Genomic DNA, 21,983 nt, shown 5'->3' with positions numbered 1-21,983 from the left:
CATGGGGGGGCTCAGGGCCTGGAGACGGGGTGCGCAGTCTGAGGGGGGCAGGAGGGCCACCGCTGCTTCCCACCCAGGCTCCCTGGTGCCTGCCCAAGCTGGACACTGGAGGCCCGCCCACCCAGCCGGGCGGTGAGAGACCGCGGGTGTGGGGAGCCTGCTGTCTCTGTCCTGGCCCGTGCGGGGACGCCCAGGGACGGGGGTGGGCAGTGTTCTCCATGCCCCGCAGGGCATCCCCACAGGCCTTTCTCCTCAATGTACACCCACCTCACCCAGGCCACTCCTGAAGGCAGGGCTGGGGCGTGGGCACCCCAGAAATGGGTCCCTGTTGCTGGACACCCAGAAGGGGCTGAGGGTGCTCCGAGGGTCCCTGGCCCCACCAACCACCCCCTCGGGCTGGACGGGCGGCTGTGGGGTCTGAGTCTTGCGCCTTCGTGGACCTACCCACGTCAGCCTCCCTACAGGCACCTCCTGCCGGGGGTCAGTCCCCTGCCTCAGGGAACGCCAGCCCCCCATCACCCGCGAAGCCCGCAGCTCCCACTCGCAGGGTCAGGAGCCGCCCACACCCCGTGCATGGGACAGCTCCCCAGGTGTGTGTCGTCTGTGCACGCAGGTCAGGTGCTCTCCTCCGACATCCGCTGTCCCGTCCATTTCCCGTTACCCCAACACCAGTCCACCTCAAGCCTGCACCCGATTCCAGCAGGTGTTCCCAGTTGCAGCTGTCTCACGAAGGCCAACTTCTCTACACTTTGGCCGGTGCTGGACCAGAGACAGTCCGCCCTCGCTCTGGCCGCTCCTCTGTCCCGGGTCCCCTGGCACGGCCACGTCTGCACCTGCCGGTGCCTCTCCGCTGTGCGTCTGGTGTGCGCCTCTGTCCTCTGCATCTCCCAGAGCTGCGGGCTGGTGCGTCTGGCGTCACGGTCCCTCGTGGCCAGGGCGCGTCTCCGGCGCACAAGGGAGGCCCCACCCACGTTGTCCGTGGCAAACTCCTCGCCTGCTGGGGGCCACCCAGGCTCCGGCCCCCGCAGCAAGAAGGAGTGCCCTCCACACAAACCAGAGCAGTGGGAGGACAGGTCTGCGCCACGCACAACGCCCGCGGGCTCTCGCCCCGCTAGGAAAGGAGTGCACCCAGGCACGGCGCAGCCCCTGGGATTCCAGAAGCGTCTCTCCACCGTCTCAAGTCAAATGACGCGGCTCTATTTTCAGGGATGAATCGCCGTAATATCGGCTTCATCGTCATCCATTACATTTGGCAGCAGACATGGGGTCAAGCCTGCCACGCGGTGATGCATACTCCCAGCAAGGGTCTTCTCGGACATTACTTCCTAAAACCCGGATGTACAGACATGTGCGGGCAAGCATGGGGGCCCGTCATGGCTCACGCTGTGGCACACCCTGAGAGTAGGCTGGCGGGGTGTCGGTGCCCCGCTGTAGGGCCTGTAGCCTGCCTCGGTATGCCCCGTCACCGGCGGGGACTCGCCACCTCACCCAGAGGGTTTCACATGTTGCTGGGTCCTCCGGTTAAAACCCGCCAGCGACGCTCAGGGAGGAGACAGGTGAAGGCCGCTGTCCCACCCCGCCCTCCTCTCCCCACACAAGTCCTCCTCCTGCCTCCTCCCCAGGCCAGAGCCACCTCGAGGGACGCAGGGAACCCCTGGACACCCTCCGATCAGCTCCAGCTCCTCATCACCAGATGGGTAAACTGAAGCTTGGAGAGACTGTCGCTAAATCCAGAAGTGAGTGTGTTCCTGAGCACGTAATTTCCGGGAGACTTCACTTCACCATCACCAGCGAGCCGGGTGCGGTCCACCCGCCAGAGGCAGCGGGAAGCATCAGTGCAGGACACGGGACGTGGGACGCGGGACACGGTGCAGAGCCCTCCCTCTCCGCCAAGCCTTGCTCGTGTTAGGGCCACGTTAGCATGAACCGCTCTTGCCCTGGGGATTTAAACAACGTCTCTGGGCCCAGCTAACTTTCTAGGGGTTTTCCTGTCCCTCTCAACTCAACGGAACACATCAAGGGAGAGCAGAAAGGGGACAGAGATTCCTTCCCCTGACGGGCCGGCAGCCCAAGCAGCGGCCAGCCACGTCCCTCGCTGTCCCCTGGAAGGAGGTGCTGGGACGTGAACTTCCTCCTCCGCCAGCAGTGTGCACCAGGGACCTTCCGTTCAAGGCCAGGTGAGAGGGCGGTCCTTCCTGGCACCTCGCAGACCCAGAGCCTGCTGCCCCAGAGGGTATGCCCCCGCAGGGTCCACTCTTCACCCCGATGTGAGGGCACGCACCGACTCAGCACTCACCCCAGTTTGGGCCTCCGTGTCCCCCTTTGTAAAATCAGACTGAGAGAACGAGCTAGAGCGCACGCAGAGGGTTAAGTGGGCCAGTGTGCATAACCCCCCCGCGAGTGCTCAGCACGGGGCTTCTAGTGGGGGGGGGGGTATGATGCTGGCGGTAGTGGGGCAATGGTCATCTGGATACCAGAGACTGCCTGGATCAGGGGAACTTAACGCCCCTTCACTTTTCACTCAAACAATTGATAAGAACTGGGAAGAACCACCATTTCCCCAACCTGAACCTGACCTGTCCTGCCCACGGCCCACCAGGAAGGGTCCAGAGCACAGCGTACATCAGAGCTGCAACAGGTGCTAGCCGGGGGGGCTCGATGTCGCTGGCGTGGCACCACGGTGGGTACACCCTCTGTAAGTCCAGTGTGTCCCCACTGACGTTTGCTCCACGACCAGTCCCCATGCACCCCGACAGCGATACACGGCGAAGGGGATCTGCGCCCCAGGCCCACCACGCACCTCTGGGGAGGTCTCTACCAGTACCCGCCCCACCCCTACTCTCTCCAAACACCCCTGATCTCCTGCTTCTCCTACTTAGGGTGTTGCCTGTCTAGGGAGAGGGGACAGAGCTGGACAGTCTCCAGGGGGACGGGATGCTGGCTGACACTTCCCGTGACCATGGGCCACCCTGGAAATGATCACCTGGGGACCACTCCGTCCCCGGGGTGACCGGCGGCATGGGAAAGGGCAGCTTGGTGCCGAGGTCATGACCGCACACAGGACTTGCCACATCTCCAGGGTGTGTGGGTCCCCCGGAAGCGGGCTATCCAGAGCCTGGTGACTCCGGGAAGTTTGTCTGCGGTCAGGTAGACAAGCCACTTCTTGTTGCCCATCTTGGATTTTTAAACAACTGCACGGTCTGATGGAGATTTGTGGAAAAGCCACGCGGCTCGGTCACGAGTTCAGGCGTTTCAGGCCTCCGGAGAAATGCTCCAGTGAATCCTGACCTGCTCTTGAGATGAGGCTTCCGTGGGCTGGCAGGCGAACGGCTGAATTACTGGGTTACACGATCGGTATGTCACGAGAGGGGACCTGAGTAATGGGAGAGGCGCCTCTCGAGGAGCCTGTCCAAGCGAAGCCATGGCCCACTGTCTTTCCGCAGCCTCGGCGCTGGCGCTCAGAGGGAGGGCAGGCAGCCCCAGGGGGGCCTCCGCTGGCGGGGGGCACGGGTCCCTGCACTTGCCTGGGGGAGGCGGAGGCCGGGGCCAGCCGGGCCCTCACTAGTGGGTGTCCCCGGGGCAGGGGGAAGGTGCTCGGGAAGGGCCAAGATGCCGCCTCCCTGAAGACGCAGGGCAGGCGGGCTATCAGAGACCTCCGGCAAAGTGGGCTCACTACAGAACCCAAATGCAGCCGATGGAGAATAAAGGGGAAGAACGGCCAAACTGAGCCCAGGGCCTCGCCAACCGCATACGTGTTTGAACGCCACAAAGCTTTGGTGTTTGAGATGAATCGTGCCACAGAATGCCACTTACTTCCTAACAGTATCACCTTGTTGGAAGAGGGGACCTATGACAGCAGTCTCTGCCCACCCCCCATGGCCCCCCACAATCACCCCGCAGTGACTCCCCACGGTCCCCCCCATGGTCTCCTCACAGTCCCCCCGTGGTCACTCCCACGGTCACCCCCATGGTCTCCCCACGGTCTCCCCATGGTCATCCCCATGGAACCCCCACAGTCGCCCGTGGTCTCCCTCCATAGTCCCCCCACAGTTACCCCTACAGTCACCCCCCATAGTCACCCCCCATGGTCTCCCGTAGGTCCCCCCACAATCACCCCCCACGGTCCCTCCCCACAGTCACCCCCACCATCTCCCCCACAGTCACAACCACCATAACCCCCACGGTTCCCCCCATGGTCACCCCACCCTCAGCTCTCCCCCACACTCACCCCTACAACCAGCCGCAGCTGCTCCCGCGTGGGCAGCAGAACCAGGACGTCCCTGGGCTCTGTGGTCATCTCGCTGTGTCACGTCGCTCTCGTGGCGGCATGCAGACTCTCAGGATGGGGCCCCTTCCATGGCCTCCTGCAGGGAAGAACTGGTCAAGGGCACGGCTAGGGAGGGGCTGAGCTGCCCACAGCTGTGTGCCTCCCAGACGGACACGGGCCATGTGTCACCACTGGTTAGGCCCTCCCCGGCCACCCGGCCACAGGTGGGGAACATAACACCCCAGACTCACCAGGGGACCAGGCGCCTCTTGAGCTCCTGGCTGGGGAAGTAAGTGGAAGACGAGCGGGGCCAGAAATCCAGCCCGTGGCTGGGCCGGGACAAGGTCCAGGCTTATAAATAGCTGGGACACGTGCACGTTGATTGGAATGCAAATAAACAGTGCCGGGCTGGCCCCACCCTCCCCTGCCACCGGCTGACCCCACCTCCCCCAGGGCCCACCTCACAGCCCCCCTGCGCCTCAGCCAGCACTGCCCCCTCCTTTCCAGGGACCAGGACAAAGGGTCACGTAGAAGCCCACGCGGACCACGCAAGTGCCGGAACCAGGATCATTCCTGAGGCTCCCGGAGAAGCTGGAGGGAGAGCGAGGGCAGGGCCCGCAGATCCCAGAAGGGCACCTGGAGTATCGGGGCCCCCAGCCAGGTCCCTAGCGCCCCCTCCTGTGGAGGGGAACGAATCAGGAATGAATGGATCAGCAACACTGTTCCTGAAACGAACGTCCTGTAGGCTCCGACTACCTTTAGCGGCAGAGACCCATGCCGCAGTCCCTGGCCGAGTGTCACCTCCTACCTGCCCCACAGTGAGTAATACTGCCACAGGGGAAGGCCGGGGGAGCTGCCCCCCCGTGAACTCTGACCTCTGGGAAGAAGGGTGGCCCCAGACCGGAATGAGGGGGCTTCGGCTTGGCGTGTTCCTGCTCCTGGGGCATCCAGGGGTCCCGGGAGGGGGGCTGGGCAGGTCCTGGGAAATCAGGTCCCGCTGCCCCGTCTGCTCTCGCCCTGCAGGTGTGAGGAGGTCGGGGACGCAGACGAGGAGAGGGAGCTCTCCCGGCCCTGCCCCTCCGCCCATCGCCCCTTCCACCCAGACTCGGGACCCTGTAGGCCGAGCCGGTCACCTGAGAATCTGAGAGGCCACTGCCCTGTCTTTTTCTCTCCAGAGCAGATGCAAAGCTGTCCATCATCGGACACATGTGTATCCTTTCCGCTGGCAAGTTAACCATTTTTAAAAAGGCAAATAGCACCTGAGAACACATGCCGGTTCTCGTGATATCCACTGGCTTCCGATGGCCTGTGACCCAGTGACTAACGGTCACCATACAGGATGGCGGGAACTGCTCCTTTCCCAGAGCATCTGAGCACACGGAGAGGCCGTGGAGCAGCAGGCGACCCTGCAGAGCACACACGTGTGCACATGTGCACGCGCACGCACAGACCATGGAGGAACCATTGGCAAGCGGTGGTCCTCCCACGGAAGGAGTGCTGAGAACCAGTGCCAACATCCGGCCATGGTGCGTCTGGCCTCAGTGTTCTCCCCTCACCGTGGGTGGGACCCCACTGCTTGTGTGGGTGCTGGCCGGGTTTCACAGGACTTTTGGCTAATGAGCTGCAAACACCTCTAGTGATAAAAAAGGAAGAGAAACCCCTGCATTCCTACCAACAAGTGGGATTAAGGGATGGTCATAAAGACGGCAAGCCCCCGACCCCCACCCCCGCCCACCTGCCTCACAAAGCCGCTCAGGAGGCTGCAAGTCCCAGGGCCATGGCGTGGCCACGCCACCCCGAGCTGAGCTCGGGAGGTCGTCTCCCGGGAAGCCTGCTCTGCCAGCCTGGGGCTGGCTCCCCGCCCTCCGCACCTGTCCACCTGTAGACAACCACTGTTCTCAGGCTTATCAAGAAAAGCTTTCCTCCTTTGGGGAAACAGAAACGTGGCGAGACCCCAAAAGACACGCCCCTTCTGAACGCCTGTCTTCTGAAGGAGCTTGTCTCCATCACCGTGGGGAGGGGCGGGGAGAGCCGCCAGGGAAGGAGGCGGCTCCCCTGCACCCTGGACCATCCCAGCCGCCCTGCCCGCCCCTCACCGTGGCACCCGGAGGTTCGCCATGTGCTGGAGACTTGCTCTTCATCCTCTGCTAAGAATGTTCTGAAAATAAAGCTTCGGAAATGGAAATCCACAAAACACTGGGTCCACAAAGCAGTGCGGGAACACCGTTCAGCAACGCCGGGGCACGAAGGGGCCGGGACGAGAACCGATACCCAAAGTACCGTGCTGCCCGGGACGCGCCAGCCCACAGCACGCGTTTTGTGTGAGTCCCTAAAACGTCCAGAAAAGGCAACAGCCACAGAGGCAGAAAGCGGGTTTGTGGTGCCTGGGCTGGAGGGATGCGTACAGGCTACAGCTGGTTTCAGGGTGGCGGGAACGTCCCACAGCGAGATGGCGGTGGTTGCACGGCTCACAGTTCCACCAAACTGCGTTAAACCGTTTGCTGAAAAGGAATGTATTTTACAGTATTTCAATCATACCCCAATGAAGCTACTGAAATACTGAACACATTATAGTGCCATAGAAAAACACAGAAGTCCTTCACCAGACGCCAGAGCTGGGACCCTGCCCGGCAGGCGCGTCGTGAGCACACGTGTGGGTGCGTGCGGAGCACACAGCCTTGATCATGGAGGACACTGGGGCGCCGGCCTCTCCTCCAAGCCCACTCCCGCGCAGCTGGTGACGCGGCCTGCCCTTTTCCTGCGTTGGTCTGCTTGTGGTCATAATCATAGGGGTTAGGACTCTGCATTCAGAGGTTATGCTGCTTAGGTGGGGGCTGTGACAGGGTCTGGCTGTGGCCTTCCCTCGCCTGCGCCCCAGCGTGCATACGCTGTGCGTCTTCCTGTGGCACCCGGCCTGCGGACCCCGAGGGTCCTCACAGCACCCCCCAAAAGTGCTTCCCTCGTTCTCACTGTTCCCCGAATGGAGGGGTGCCCAGGGGCAACCTAGTTCGCTCACTTTATTAGCAGGGAAACAGAGGTGCAGAAAGCAAACCCGCTGAGAGCCTTCTGGAACCCCACAGGGAGCACACACTCTTATTAGCGATGCTGGAAGGAGAGCTCAGCATTTGGGGGAGCGGGGTCCATCTGCAGCACTGGGGCAGGGCGGGGGGGCTCCCTGTCCCCGAAGGAGCAGGAAGAGCTTGCCGAGGGAGGGGAAGGGCAGCGGGAGGCTCTGTGCTGACCGCACAGGACTGTGTTTTGCTTGCCGCCCAGGCGGAATTCTTGACCGCAATTAAACCACAGCCCCACGGCAGGCGGGGCGTGTGGGAGGGCCACGCAGCCAGAGCCACCGTCGGGCCCCATGGCCGCGCCCGCTGCCTCTTCTCTTCACCGACCCTTGTGTGGGCTGCGGCAGGAGTCGCGGCAGGGCCACCTGCTTTGTCGGACAGACGCTGCCGCGCATGACTTCACAGGCTCCTCGAGGTCGAACGACAAGCACTGTCCCCGCCATCCTGGACGCGGACCCCCGGGGCTCACACTCATCCACCCACAAGCCCCCACGGCACACAGCCATAGGGTGCATCTGGGAACAGGGACAGGACAGCGACATGACAGTGACACACCAGGGGAGCAAGGGGGCCGAGGACCTCTGGAGCCAGAGGCTGGTGGGGGACCCGTGTCCCATGGATGCGGCAGGACCAGGGCTGTGAATGTTGCGCCTGCAGGAGCATGAGGCCTTCAGGCCCCAGGGGAGGGACCACCCTGGGTGCACAGGGACCACTGCCTGCCAGGCCCACACTGTGCGAGCGTCTCTTCCCACGAGACAACATAGGTCAGAACCCCCCGCAGCCCGTGGCCCCTGAGACAGGCCCTGCCCGGCCCCCAGGCAGGAGGGTCACCAGGCCAGGGGCGGGTGGCTAGCTGGGACAGAGGTCATCGACCACCTGCCCCTTCATGGAACACCGTCTCTTAACGGCCATGAATCTTTCAGAAACGGGGGCACAAAACCGTTGAATTCGTTGTATCTCAATGGCGGGTGACTTTTGTGTCAATGCTCATGGAAGGGCTCCCTTCCGAGCGACGAATCACAGCAGACACGTGTTCTCAGAAAGATCAGCGTCCCGTTGAGCGAGGGGCTCCTTAACAGAAGAGCATCTGAGCGCCAGGAGCGGGCAGCACGGGAACTGTCTGCCGCGAGGGGCCCCAGGTGCCAACACGGGTCCCCCAGGAGCCCCCAGACCTGGGTCTGGCAGACAAGGAGAGGGATGTGCTCTTGTTCCCGGGCTGGGGGCCACAGCATGCCCCCCACGTCCCTGGGAGATGGGAGAAGGCCCCCCACCGGCAGTACCAATTGATGCATTTGTCACAACGTGATGCTGTATTTCCAGCCTCCCTGCGCCGGGGTCTCCCCTGCAAGGCCCTGAAGGCTCCCGGAGAGCCCAAGGGAGGGGGTGCCCCGCGCACGCCCCACAGAGCACCAGGTGAGGCGGTGGCCGGCAGCCTGGGGGCCTCTTTGGGGGCAAAGACGAGTGGTGGCCAGTGAGATCGGCTTGTTGGCGAGTGGGGTTTGCCTGCCGAGAAGGGGTCCCGCCTCAGGCTCCCCCTCCTCCCGCGCACACAGCCTGCCCCAGGACAGCGCCAGCCTCCAGGACGTCCACTCAGACAACGCTATGTCAGTTCCCTCTTGGGCATGGCATTTAACGGCGGAGAAACAAGACATCTTCCTCATTCCATCCTGCCCCGCCCCTCCATTCTGGGGGGAGTCCCTGTGGACAGGGGCCCTTGTCACCCTCCTGAGCCCTCCCACACAGAACCCCAGAACTGGGGGTCACCGCGGTCAGCCAGAGGGTGGCGGGGATGGACAGTGTTTGGTGTGCACCCGGAACCGCCCCCCACAGGATGACAGGGCTCCCACGCTGTGGGGTCCCCGTGGGAAGCTGGCAGGAGTCCCACCGAGGGCCCCACACCCTGGACAGGTGGCGAATTAGGGCAAGGACGTCATCGCCGCCACTAAGGCAGAGATGAGAGGACGAGGCTCACAAGCTGGGTTCCAGCCTGAAGGCCGCCACCGCTGTCCGTGTGGGGCACGGGGTGGGACCGCACCGGTGCCCTCGGGCCACCCCAGCTGAGCCCAGACACTCACGCCCTGGGCCACAGGAAGGGCAGGAAAGGCAGGCTGCAGCAGAGAGCTGGACGAGCAGGAGCGGGGCCGGCAACCCTGACGGCAGATTCTCGGCATTCTGTCCCTGCACGCCTCCCCCCTGCGCACAAACACTAACCAGCTGAACCCACTCACCACAACAGCTACTAACTCAGGACTTAAAGGTTCGCTGTTATGCGGACCAGTGGGGGAGGTCTGGGGGAGCTGTGTGGACAGACAGACACACAGACAGGCTGAGCCTCGGAGCTCTGAGCTCCCTCCCACCCCTCACCCTTCAATCCCCGTGAGTTACTGGGACAGAAGCGCGTGTGATTTCCCCGCCTGACTGTCTGTCTGCCGGGTGGCTCATTCCCACCTGCCTGCCAGCCTCCTTCTCTGGGGCACGGGCCGCAGATGCTGTCCCTGGGAACCTGGGCTGTCCCACTCTCCGTGACTCACAGGGACGTGGGGGCTGCAGCCGAGGGGCGGGCTGTCTTGTCATCCACACGGCCAAGTCGCTGCGCGTGGTGACCGTAAAAGGCAGACTGGCTTTTAGTGCCCTTTATTGTTGTTTCTCCATTCTTACGCCTGCACCAGGCCAGACCCTCCACCGCCCCTGGGGCCCCAGACGTCCCAGAGGGCACCTCGCAGGCAGGGCGGGCAACTCTGCTTTAGACAGAGGAGCTGCGGGGGTTCAACGCGAGAGCAGGAGTCTGCCGCGAGAGGAAGAGAAGACCTCACCCAGCTGGAAGAGCGCGGTCTGGAGCCTGGGCCGGGCAGCACCGGCCCGAGCCACAGCACTCGGCAGGGTCCCTTCTTCATTTATTCAGGGAACGTGTGCTGAGCCCACTGACGAGCTGCCAGAGGGGCTGCCGTCATCACTGAGAAGCAAAGACGACAGCCCCTTCAGCAATGGCATTCCATCCCTCCTGCTGCTCGGGGCACAAAACTTGAGGCCACCTCCTTTCTTTCTCTCCCCTACCCCAAATCCAGACAGTAGCAAATCCCAACGGTTTTACCTTCAAAACACCCCTGCATCTACCTGCCCACACACCCCCTCCCCCACCTGGTCCACTCCTCTCTGGACTATGGCAATGGGGTCCCAAAGTCTCCCCTTCCAGACTCGCCCACCACACCCAGCACCTCAGCCTCCAGAATCTCGCTTATCAGGGGACAGATCGTCACACTTCTGCCCCAAGTCCAAAAATGGCTCCCACCTCCCTCAAAGGAGAAGCCAGAGACTGAAAGTTAACTGTGGCCTTCGAGCCCCTCCAATGGCTGGCCCTGTTTGTTCTCTGGCCTCCCTGCCTTCCTGCCCCGGGACCTTTGCATGTGCTGTTCTTCTGCATGGAAAGTTCTGTCCTGCACATCTGTCTGGCTTGTTGCCTCGCTGCTTTCAGAAATCAGCTCACATGTGTCTTTGCTGGGGAGCCCGTCCTGTCCTTCACAGCACTGAGCATAACTGGACACTCTTGTTTACTGTCTCTGTCTCCCTGCTGGAAGGAAGCTCCATAAACTCTTACTCACTGCTGCAGCCCCACTGTGTGTACTCAACAAATATGTGTTGAGCTAAAAAAAAAAAAAAAACCGTACGTGCCTAGAATATTTGCCAGTTTGATCAGCGATCCTGTTCGGCGGGTTATTGACGTCACTGTGCAGACTTGCAGACTGAGGCTCATGGACTGTCTCCGGAATCCGGGCCTCAGGCTTCCGCCCATGGCTTTCCTACCAATTTCATTTCTGGCCTGTTTGCTGGAACCTGGGGTCGTCGAGAGGCCCTTACCTGCCTGGTCTGCCAACTCTCCCTGCAGGCCCCTCTCCCCGGCGCATGTGGGCTCCCTGGGTCCATTTCTTCACTGCCTTGGGCTCAGTAGGACAAAGGTGCCCTGCGAACTACAAGGTGCTGTCATCACCAGTGTGTGCTGCCAGCTTTCCAAGGACTTGATGGAAGAAGACTATGGACATCCCAAATCTTCCCTGGTTATTACGACAACTTCTCAGTAACTAACACGTTATTGCAAAGCCACATGCCTGACATCAGAGCTGCAGGGCTGCAGAGACCCTGGGGGGAGCAGCCCATCTCCAGACTCCTACGGGGCCAGGGCCCCGGATCCTCTCCCACGAGCCTGGCTCGGGCCTTTCTCTCCACCACGAATGTGCGCTCCACCCTCTTCCTCCGGTCAGTGCTCGGAGACTGCTGCTTAAACTCAGCTTCCCCTCCAGACTCCTCCCCGCTGGGCTCTCTGCAGACTTCCCAGCACCTGTGGGCCCCAGTCTTTCCTCCTCGATGGGCCCTCACCCCAAGGAGCAGCTTTCCTATGCCAGCACGCATCTGTAACCCGGGAACCCTGCAGCAGGCCGAGCACGCTGGGAGGGCCCGAGAATCTGCATTTTGAGCAGGTTCCTAGGACCGTGCCTGAGAACCAGGACCGTGGAGCTGCACACGACCCCAGCAAGCACCCTTGCCGCGTGGGACCACGGCCCCCACCTGGAGGAGGGACCCCGTGTCTACTCACTGCCACGCGAAGGTTGACACCCCAGGGTATGGGACTGACGGTCTCATCCTGCCCCCACACGCCTCGTCCCCCTCACTCTGGAGCAGGCGTGTTGTCAGGAAGAAGTGGTGTCTGGAGCGCCAAGTCTGAGCAGCTGAAATCCCAGGTTCCACCCCGGCCTGCAGCTGGCACCCTCTCAACCTTTGGAAGAGCAGAGCACCGGGCTCCCTCCACCGGGCTGCTCTCAGCAGCTCAGCGAGGCCGACCTCTCACTCTCATCTCCCCTCAAGTGCCACGTCTGTGGAGAGGCCACCCAGCCCCCGGCTCTCCCTCCCGCCACTCGCCGGCCCATCCCCGTGTTTCCGTTAACTCCCAACATGCAACGTGACTGCGACGGCTCTCCTAGTGTCCTGCCGATTACCCGCCCTGCTCACTGACGGAAGCTCCTGCCCAGCACAGTGTGTGTGTCCTGGCCGCTGTGTCCTCACGACCCTGACAAACGTCTGTTCTCAATCACGACCCACTCAATGGATGGACACCTGGCCCAGGTAGAAGGCACCACCAGGGTGACCCCCACGGCGGCTGTCCCATGAAGCAGACCTGGCCAAAGAAGAGAAGCACAAAGGCAGCCCTGACTTGTATGGAGCACACAACGTCCAGTCTAGGAGGCTGGTCCTTAGAACCCAAAGTTGTTAGAACTCAATATCGCAGTCTTTACTGGAGCTCCCACCTCACAACTCAGGTCATGGTCATCACACGTGCTCCCCCACCTCACAACTCATGGTCACGGTCATCACACGTGCTCTCCCGCCTCACAACTCATGGTCACGGTCATCACACGTGCTCTCCCGCCTCAGAACTCAGGTCACGGTCATCACACGTGCTCTCCCGCCTCACAACTCATGGTCAGGGTATCACACGTGCTCTCCCGCCTCAGAACTCAGGTCACGGTCATCACACGTGCTCTCCTGCCTCAGAACTCAGGTCACGGTCATCACACGTGCTCCCCCACCTCAGAGCTCAAGGTCAAGGTCATCACTCATGCACTCCCCCTTCTAGCCTGTCAACTGCAATGAAGGAACAATGATGTCCAGCCCCACATGAGAATGTCACTGTAGACTAGAACGAGGTTCTTTCCAAACTTATATGTTAACTCTTACAAGGTGGCTCATGGTTCCTGGACCAACTCCAGGGTCTTCCCTTGCTCAGGGTGGTAGCGGTATCCCAGAAATGTCAACCAAGACAAATTCACAGTCTTTCTACAGAACCTCCAAAGAGGTTCGCAGATCTTTGCAGCAAACACGGGATTTAGAGGCCATGTCTTCGGGACTCCTTAGAGACTCTGTGCATTTGTTTGGAGTAAAATAAATGTAATCTGGACCTCACGATTAGACTCTGAACAGCCACCGCGAGAGCTGCTCCTCATAATGATCCAGAACCTTCCGCTCCTTCACTTAGGAAGCTGAGCTCGGGTGCAGGTAAACCGGAACTAGAGGCAAACAAGCCCCTTTTGTTCGAGGGTAAAACGAAGCAGTGTGTGGCTTCACTGTGTTTCCTGTTCCCCTCGTCGGGCAGCCTGTGCCGCGTCGTCATGTTCAACAGTGACCCTCAGCGCCTGCTGCCCAGCCGGGTCCCTCTTAAGAGACGCCTGTGCTGTACGGGCGACCCGGGTCCCCGCCAGCCTCTCTCTAGCAGGTGGCCTTGGAGAGTAGCTTTCCCAGGCTGGTGGCTGGGAACCCCCTGCCCCCTTCTCAGCTGCGGTTTCGCTGCCGGGGAGCCGGGCTAACACCTGGCTACAACCTGACACCTGTACTCCGTATTTCATTTAAATATATGTTATATTTATGCTTAAATTTTCCCAAGTGCCTTCATCTCCACAGTCGCGTGAGACGAAAAGGTCAGTATTGCCTCCACTGTAGAGCTGAAGGAAATCAAGGTCCAACGGGGATAGAATTGCTCGAGAACAGAACGGACCAACGAGGCTAGAGGCAAACCAGGAGCCGGTGCTACGTCTACCGCCCGCAGTCCTCCCAGGCCTGATGCATTCCCAGGGGGCCTCCGGACCAGAGCAGCCCTGGGTGCAGACCTTTCGCCTGCAGCCGCCAAGATCACTCCCGTGATCCCACAGGCAGCGAGCAGAGGAGTCCGACGCAAGGGGACAGTGCCTGGGTGTGCTGGATTTACAAACCAGAGTCAAAAACACAGACAGGGGGGCTGAGCAACAGCAAATGTGTCCCTTCAGCCCCCACGAGACGAAGTGCTAACAGGCCCAGCAGGACGCCAGGCGAGGGCGAGTGCTGCCCAGGTCAGTCCCTCCCTGGCGCCCGCAGATTCCCAGAAGACACGTCTCCCGTGGGCACAGCACCGTCCTCTGCTTGATGCCCACCTTTTGAAAAGCTAGCTCCCTACTGGGCACTGGGACTGAGTCACGGAAATAAATTCGTGAACTGGGCTTTCCAGAAGTCAGGGGCCCACAACTTGGATAGCCTGGTATGGAGGGAATGTTGAACCAGAGGTCAGCCTGGCCTAAGGTCAAAGCCACGTCTCCGTCCTTCCCAGTGAGCGTGGACAGAGCGAGTCACAGCACAGGCAGGCTGGCAGTAAGGAGGGTACCCACCCGGCACGTCTCCGAGCTCTGACGCCAGGATGCCCCGAGCCCCCTTGCTCTGCGGAGAAAGCACGTGCGGCTCAGTGAGCCTGGACTGTCGTGTCTGGCAGAGCCCCCCGCCTCCGTGGAAGCAGCCCAGGCCCAGCCGTGTGTCTGTTCCGACCCGCGTGACACACACACAGCTATGCTCCATGCCCGGCTCCCCCGCAGACAAGAAAAACAGCCCTGACGCGAGCCCTCTGCATTCCCAGCATCTTCAGAGAGACTGTTGGTCCAAATTGTTGCTGACGGCGAACAACAGTTTAAAATACACACGAGCGTCCAAGCAACGATACCAAGCTAACTTTTTAAACACCGATAGCACCCATAGCACCATTCGTGAAATTCTGCTAGTTTCAGCCACAAAGCCAGTCTTGGTGTGGCCTGGATGGCCTGGTGACATTCCCTGAAGTCACTCTGATCCTGTTTGCCAGAGCTGGTTTCTGCCAATACTGGGCGCTTTCCACGGACCCTCCACGTCCTGGCAATGCACCAGTGCTCGCCTGGGAGCCCGGACTCAGGTCCAGCACCACACATATCCTCCCTTTCTCAAGGAACTCCAGAACAGCGTCAGCAAACGCCCAGAGCTGACAGAGGTCAGCCTATTAAGGTGCATGTGGGTGAAGGGACGCTGGCCTCTGGGTGGCAGGTGGCCCGAGGATCAACCCAGGCCTGAGGAGGGAGGGAGGAGGGGAGAGAGGGAGCCCCAGGGCAGCCAGTGGAGCCTGGGGGGGCACTGAAGCACCTCCTATGATGGACTGGTTTCTCCAGTTCACTAGCTGGCCACCTGGCAAGACCCCTGGGAGTACAGCAGACTCGGGAAGAGGGGCAAATGCTGGGACTGGGGCGCCGCAGGCTGGCCTGACCGTGGGGCTGGGCTGCAGGGTTCTGCTGTCCCTGCAGCCTGGGGAGGGGAAGGGCTGTGGGCCCTGGGCTGGGGCCAGGCAGGGTGGGTGAGAGGCTGTTGCCATCAAGGCTCCTAGAGTTTGCTTATCCCCTTCCCCAGGGGACAGAGGAGCCGTGGGGTGGGGTGCCGCTCTGGTCAAGGACCCAGCTTCTGCTGAGGGGGCGTTTCTGCCCAGCCACACCCTCTGCGGAGGGCGGGCACCAAGACCTCTGATCTTTGACTCACTCGACTGCCGCCCTGGGGCCCCAGGGGCAGAGAACAATTCAGCACTAGTCCATGCAAGCTGTGACCCTCCCATGCCCAAGGTGGGGTGGGGTGGGAAACGCCCCCAGAGCGTGCAGGCTCCTCACACAGGGGACCCCCAGATGGTCTCAGGCAACATTTGTTTTGCACCTATTGTGTGGACCAGACTACTGGTTTCTGATTCTACTATAACCCTGCAAGTCTGTGGGAGGCTAGGGCGGGGTGCAGGGGGCTGGGCAAGCTGCCCAGAGTCCCACCGAGTCGCGCCCGGCGGCTGAGCCCCGGAGTGCCTGGCCGGCTCCAGCGGCTGTTCCGACGGCCTCCAGGGCAGCCTTTAGTGGAAGAGTTTACATGTGACCGGAGCGCATCCACCTGTGTGTAGACCCTGCAGGACAGGGGAGGCCACCAGCTTCCCCTCACCTTCTCCCGCGCCCTCATCAGCCGCCCCTGGGCCACTAAGCGTTGGGACCTGCCATGGTGGGGGGGGGGCACTCCGGAGGGCCTCTCCCACGAGCTGGACACGGCATTTGGAGGCCCCATCCCGCTCCCCTGACCTTGGAATGCACGCCCTGCCTGCTGGGAGATGTTCCAAGGACTCAGCCTGGGGAGGGTGAGGTGCTGCTAAGCCCATCTGGACAGTAGACATGACTGCACCCCGTGAACGGTTCTATCTAAACTCTTAAGGTCCTGGCAGGCAGGCGGGGGCGGGGGGGCTTGGAGTCTTGGGGTTGCCCAGGACAAGCCTTGTCCGTAGTTCCCCTGCTTGTTAAAGCAGCCACCTCCCAATCTGGAGGGGCCCGCCTCTTTCTTCAGTTGCTCCTGGCTCTCTACGTATGGGGCCCCATTTTGAATTTCACCTGGGAAGCTCCTGGGGTTTCAAACCAACAAATGGCAAAGCATGAATCAAGAGACGGTGAATCTGTGAATGTCACTCCTGTTTTCGGAGGGTGAGCAGAGCGCTGTGGGAACCTTTATTTAGTGGGGCTCATAGCCACAGATGTTGGCCGGCCTCCCCGGGGACCTTAAGGGGGCTGACAGGGCTGTGCCCAGCGGTGAGAACCAGGTATAGCCCTGCCCTGCAGAGCCCCGGGCCCTGTCAGTTTGTGTGTCCACTGGGCTGGGCCACAGTGCCCAGGGGTGTGGTCAAACATCATCTGAATGCCACGTGAAGGTGTTTGTAGGTGAGATTAACCTCCATGTCAGTGGACTCTGAGATGCCCCCATCACGTGTGTGGGCCACATCCAATCAGTTGAAGGCGTCAGAAGTCTGACGCCCTGAGGAGGGTTCTCCTGCCGACGGCCGTGGGCCGCAAGCGGCAGCATCAGCTCTGCCTGGGTCTCCAGCCTGCAGGTCTGTCCTGCAGATTTCAGACGTGCCAGCCCCACAACCGCGTGAGCCAAATGCTGCAAACCTCCCCTCCCCCAGTCTCCCCTGCACGTATATCCTGTCGGTTCCATCTCTCTGGAGAACGCTGATACTCCCCAGATCCCACACCCACTCTCCTCATCTAAGCACACGGTCCTGGACCACAACGGCACCCACGGCCTCCTACGCTCATCCTGAACAGGGGGCCTAGCTGCCCCGTCCACTCTGATGCCATGAACTGCCTTTTCCTTCCCTTCTCTCCCCACTGGCCATGCACCTACTGCTGGAAGGCCACGCCCTCCTGTCACTCGGTCGCTTTCCTCCGTTCCTCTGTCCACTCTAGGGTTCCTTGCTGGGGCCCCTGAGGCGGCCTGCTCACCCTGGCGGCCTCCACCCTCCTTTCGCCTCTCCACACAGGGCCTGGGATCCGTACAATACGATGAGACAACATGAAGGCCCCACTGTCCCTCGGCCCCTCTAACCCTGGCCGTGGTGGGCCACCCTCACCCTGCCTCCTGTCCTCCCTCTGCCCTCTCCTGGTCTGGAATTCCCCAAGCCCCCTACCCGGACCTGCCCTCCCAGGGTCTCTGCCTGCAATGCGTTAGCTCAGACCTGGCTCCTTCCCGCCACCCGCCCCGACCCTGAGACGCCCCGGGCTGATCACGACACAGACAGTTCTGCCACCGTATCTGTGGGTCTCCCCACTCGGTGACCCACGCTTCTCGGGGCAGGTCCCCAGAGCCCTGCAGATGCGCGAGACCAGCGATGCTGAGGTGCTCTACCCAGAGAACCCGTCCCGCTGCGGCGTCACCTTTCCCTGTGACATACTGAGGGTTTCTGCCTTGGGCTTCCTGGAGGGGAAAAGACCCACACGCCTGTGTGTCCTGCCACCAGCCTGACCCACGGCACACAGCAGGTGCCCCACGAACACTAGTTCAAAGAAACAACAGATTTCAGTGTCAACAGTGCCTCCCTCACCCCCCATTAAGCCTCTTCCTGGGGGCCACATGTCAGTCCCAGCAGGCCAGCAGGCAACGGGAACCTACAAGAGCAAGGCCTGTCCCAAGGTGGCCCCGAGCCCACGCGGCAGCCGCAGGGCAGGGCAGGGCAGGCCAGGCCTTGGGGCACAGCGGCTCGTCTAAGCAGACTCTCGACCTCCTTCCTGGGGTCCCACAGTGACTGTTGGGGTCACGCTTGCCCTGTCCCAAGAGCAGGATTTGGTGTCCTGGGTGTCCACGGACACTCCATAAACATCCACTCCTTCCTCCTCCATTAAATTGTCGGTGGAAGTTACCCGAGTCACGACCCCCTTGGGGTCACTGTGCTACTTCTCAACGTCGCAGCGGCGCCACGAGAGCGGGTCATGTCCCAGGAACCAGCCCTCACCCAGTGCCGCCACCCACCATCCCTCCGAGAGCTCCCAGGGGAGGGGGGCGTCAGGGTCCTGGCCAGGGGCCATGAGCAGGAAGTGAGAGTCCAGGGTCACGCGGGCAGCTGGAGAAGCACAGACCAGAAGCAAAGGGCCGATACCCCTACAGCACTGAGCCGGGGCTGGCACGCAGCGTGCGCTCATCACCATCAGAACGTCTGCGTTGTAACTGGGATGGTTCTTCTGCTACGTACTCACACCAGCCTCCGTCCCGGCCGGGCTTGCCCACTCCAACACAAGCAGGCACGGCAGAGACGGGCTGCCGAGCTGGCTGTGTGCAAGGGAGAGGCTGGGAGGGTCACTGGCCGTCTAGGCCCACCGTGCTGCCCCTGCCCTGGGTGCCCAGGGTCACGTTACGTGTTCAACGGGATGGAAGAGCTAAGATCAGGTGACCCCAGCACCGTCGTGACAGCGACGCTGACAGCAGGTGTCGTGTGACAGTGCCCAGGCCAGGGGTCCCGCCCCCGACAGCGGAGACCTGAGCTGCTCTGCAACACCCCGTCCTTTCAGAAACAGAACGCCCGATTCCCGTCACGCACAAAGTGCACAGTCTGAGCCTCAGGATGGTACTTCGAACAAAAGTTTAAGTAAGTGATTCTGGGTGGAAAGTTCTCTGGAAACCACCGTCTTAAGACTTCAAAACAAACGTGGACACCTCCTACAAGTAAAGAAATAGTCTGTCACTCACTAAACGGAGCATCTGCACAACGGCAGACAATGGCACGGTACCAGCACCCCCCACCCGGGTTCTGAGCCCCATGCTCCCCAGGGAGACCTCTTGCCGGGGTTAGGTAAAGGAACACGAAATGTGCCGGAAACGCTGCGGATTTACTCACATCCTGTACGTTATCTGTAGACGGTCTAACCCATGGCAAGTGCAAAAATGCCTCAGTTAGCCAAAGCTGGCCATCAAAGCTCCTCAGAAGTTACAGCAACTTCTGGAAGAAACAGAATGCGGACCTTCTCCAGGATCTGGTCAGGAGGGCGGACTGCACGGCTGAGCAGACGGGACCAAACAGAGACAGCTCGGGGCAGTCTGGCTATGCTGGGGCCAGGGAGGGGGCAGGTAAGCAGGCACTGATCCCCCCACCTGGACAGCAGGACCCCCCCTACCCCCCGCCACAGGCCTGCTGAAAAGCACACTAGAGTGCTAGGGTTCCTGCCTTCCTTGGTCTTCTGAGGGCTGAGGGTTTCCTGAGGTTGGACTCCACATCCCCTGGTCACTGCAGGGCTTTGGTGCGACACCTGAGCCCCAAGGGGATTCCACTGCGCTTAAGCAAGCCTGGCCTGCAGTGCCCGGGGGGCCCACGACCCCAGTCACTAGACCATCTGTGGATAGCCCCAAAGGAATCACTTGGACACAACCCCCATGTGAAGTGGGGACACTTACACAACCTCCTCTTGTTGGCACCCACCCGCCCCCAAAGGTAAACCATCAGCGTAGGCCCCGGGTGGACCTTCGTCCTGGCTTCCTTCTGTCTGTTTGGGGCCCAGTTCACTTTCTGCTAACACTTAATTGTTGGGGGCATTGGGGCCCCACAGAAAAGGGGGATGGGCCTGTTTCAGGGCCACCCAGCTGGCAGCAACCTTCCCACAGTTTGCTTGAAAGGTCCACTCAGGTGGGAACATGCCAGCACTCACGCACTGACTCCTCGGACCCCGACCTCGCTGGTCACCTCTGACCCCACACTCACAGACCTGCCCCACCTCCCCAACCACTGCCTGCTCACTTTCGCCCTAGCCTTACTTTCAGGAGCTTTAGAGGGCCTCCTGGAACAAAGGAAACGTCCTCCACTACAAAGATGTCATTTTGTCACCTTTCTACTCCTCTCCACGCACCCCTGCACAAACCACCCAAACCACCTAAGCCTGCCCACCTGGCAGTGAGTCCTGCACCACTGAGGTCAGTACCCCTCCCTGCCTCACCCCTAGGGGGAGGCAGGTGCCCCCCTCCCCCGAGTTTCCCCTCCATGCTTTCCACGTTGGGGGGCCACGGCAAGGCTGCAGGTCCCGAAGACCCAAGTCCCCCCAGCCTCCTCCAAGTCTGTTCAGGCACTCTTGACTCCAGGCGGCTCCGAACAAGATCAGGAAACCGAAATCTCGGGACACACCCGGGTCGACGGTGGGGCGGGGAGAATAAAGAGGCCGCGCATCCCGAGCGCCCCTGCACCTGCCTCGGGGTCCAGTTGGAAAGGGGGGACGGGGACGCGTGCAGAGGGGAAGAGGCAGAGGGGGAGAGGGATGGTGCGAGAGGCAGGGTGGTGGGCCAAGGGGCCCGGGAGCAGGGACTCCGACCCCGCCTCTAAGTCAGAAGCCACCGAGGGGGCAACAGGGGGCCCAGGGGAGGGACTTCGGGGCGCAAACTCCTAAGGGAAACGGTGGCGGCGAGGTGACAGCTCGTTCAGCCCAGTGCCTTGGCCCCCAGGGGCCCGTCCGTGGGCGGGGTCATGGCGAGGGGACGGACGCGCTCACCTGCGGGGGTCGCAGTCCCGGTGCGGGCCAGGCTCACGGTTCCGGGTCGGGGTCGGGGAATGGGCGGGGGTCAGGCTCCGGGTCTGGACCGGGGTCCGGGGTAGGGTCCGGCTCTGGGTCGGGGTCTGGGTCTGGGTCGGGGTCTGGGTCTGGGTCTGGGTCCGGGTCGGGGTCTGGCTCCGGCTCCGGCTCCGGGTGAGGGTCCGGGTCGGGGTCAGGGTCGGGATCGGGGTCCGGGTCGAGGTTGGGGTCCAGGTCGGGATCCGAGCGCAGCGGCGTGAGCGCGGCCGCCGCTTTCCAAGATCTCGTCGGAGCCCCGCGGAAGGCGGCGGTTGGGGCGATCGGAGGGGGCGCGCCCGAGCTGCGGATTGGCCGACGCTTGGCCCCTCCCCCAGACCCCGCCCCTCCCTGCCCCGGCCCCGCCCTCTCCCCTCCCTTCCCTCCCTGCCCCGCCCGGCCCCGCCATCTGCTTTCCTGGTGTGTTATGTGGGGTGCTGGGCACAGGGCCGTTGCCGTGGGCACGAAGCTATTGCAGTCGCGGGAGCCCCAGGGAGGGATGTGTCCTCGAGGAAGGGCTGAGGTTGTCCGCAGACACAAAAGCAGATCCTGGACTGTGGGAGGGCCTGGGAGTGAGCGGTCCTGAAGGTTAAACTTCACTGGCTCCAGGGGATTTATCAGATCACTCCCTGGGGGTGACAGGCATGCTCTCTGACCTAGACACATTCCAGCAGAAACCTTTAGGAGTAGCGGATGGGCCCAATCTTGGAGTAGCACCTACACCCCCCTGAGGCCTGCGGGGGTGGGAGTGGGGCAGGGAATTGGCTCAGAGGCCTCTCCTAGTAGTAGTAGTGGTAGACCCCTGGAGGGGCCCGCTTCAGTGCTCCCTGGGCTCCAGGTGCCCGCGTCCCAGTGCCCAGTCTCCGGGAGGCTGCTTCCGCCTCTCCTTCAAATCTCAGCTTCTCATCCCTGGCTGCCCCCACGCAGGGCTATTCCCAGCTTCGTTGTCCTCACACTTGT

The 21,983-nt window shown here is 61.8% G+C and overlaps 1 protein-coding gene across 4 annotated transcripts in view; it reads right to left on the bottom strand.

The window, feature by feature from the left end:
* The window catches only part of FRMD1 (FERM domain containing 1), a 35,046-nt gene extending 13,773 nt beyond the window's left edge, over nt 1-21,273 (bottom strand). For 2 of the 4 annotated variants that reach the window (XM_057310882.1, XM_057310883.1), the window contains exons 1-2: nt 20,967-21,273; nt 4,229-4,364 (exon numbers count right to left, since the gene is read on the bottom strand). In XM_057310882.1, the coding sequence (XP_057166865.1) occupies nt 4,229-4,297 (69 nt within the window). In that variant the 5' untranslated portion in view covers nt 4,298-4,364; nt 20,967-21,273. Of the gene's footprint in view, nt 1-4,228; nt 4,365-4,518; nt 4,605-20,966 lie in introns of those variants that run through there. The other 2 variants (XM_044379957.3, XM_026487991.4) reach the window with 1 other exon arrangement.
* Between the last annotated feature and the right edge of the window lie 710 nt (nt 21,274-21,983).

Source organism: Ursus arctos, unplaced genomic scaffold (genome assembly GCF_023065955.2).
Source record: "Ursus arctos isolate Adak ecotype North America unplaced genomic scaffold, UrsArc2.0 scaffold_13, whole genome shotgun sequence".
Lineage (NCBI taxonomy): Eukaryota > Metazoa > Chordata > Mammalia > Carnivora > Ursidae > Ursus > Ursus arctos.
This window is presented reverse-complemented; position numbering and strand designations above follow the sequence as displayed.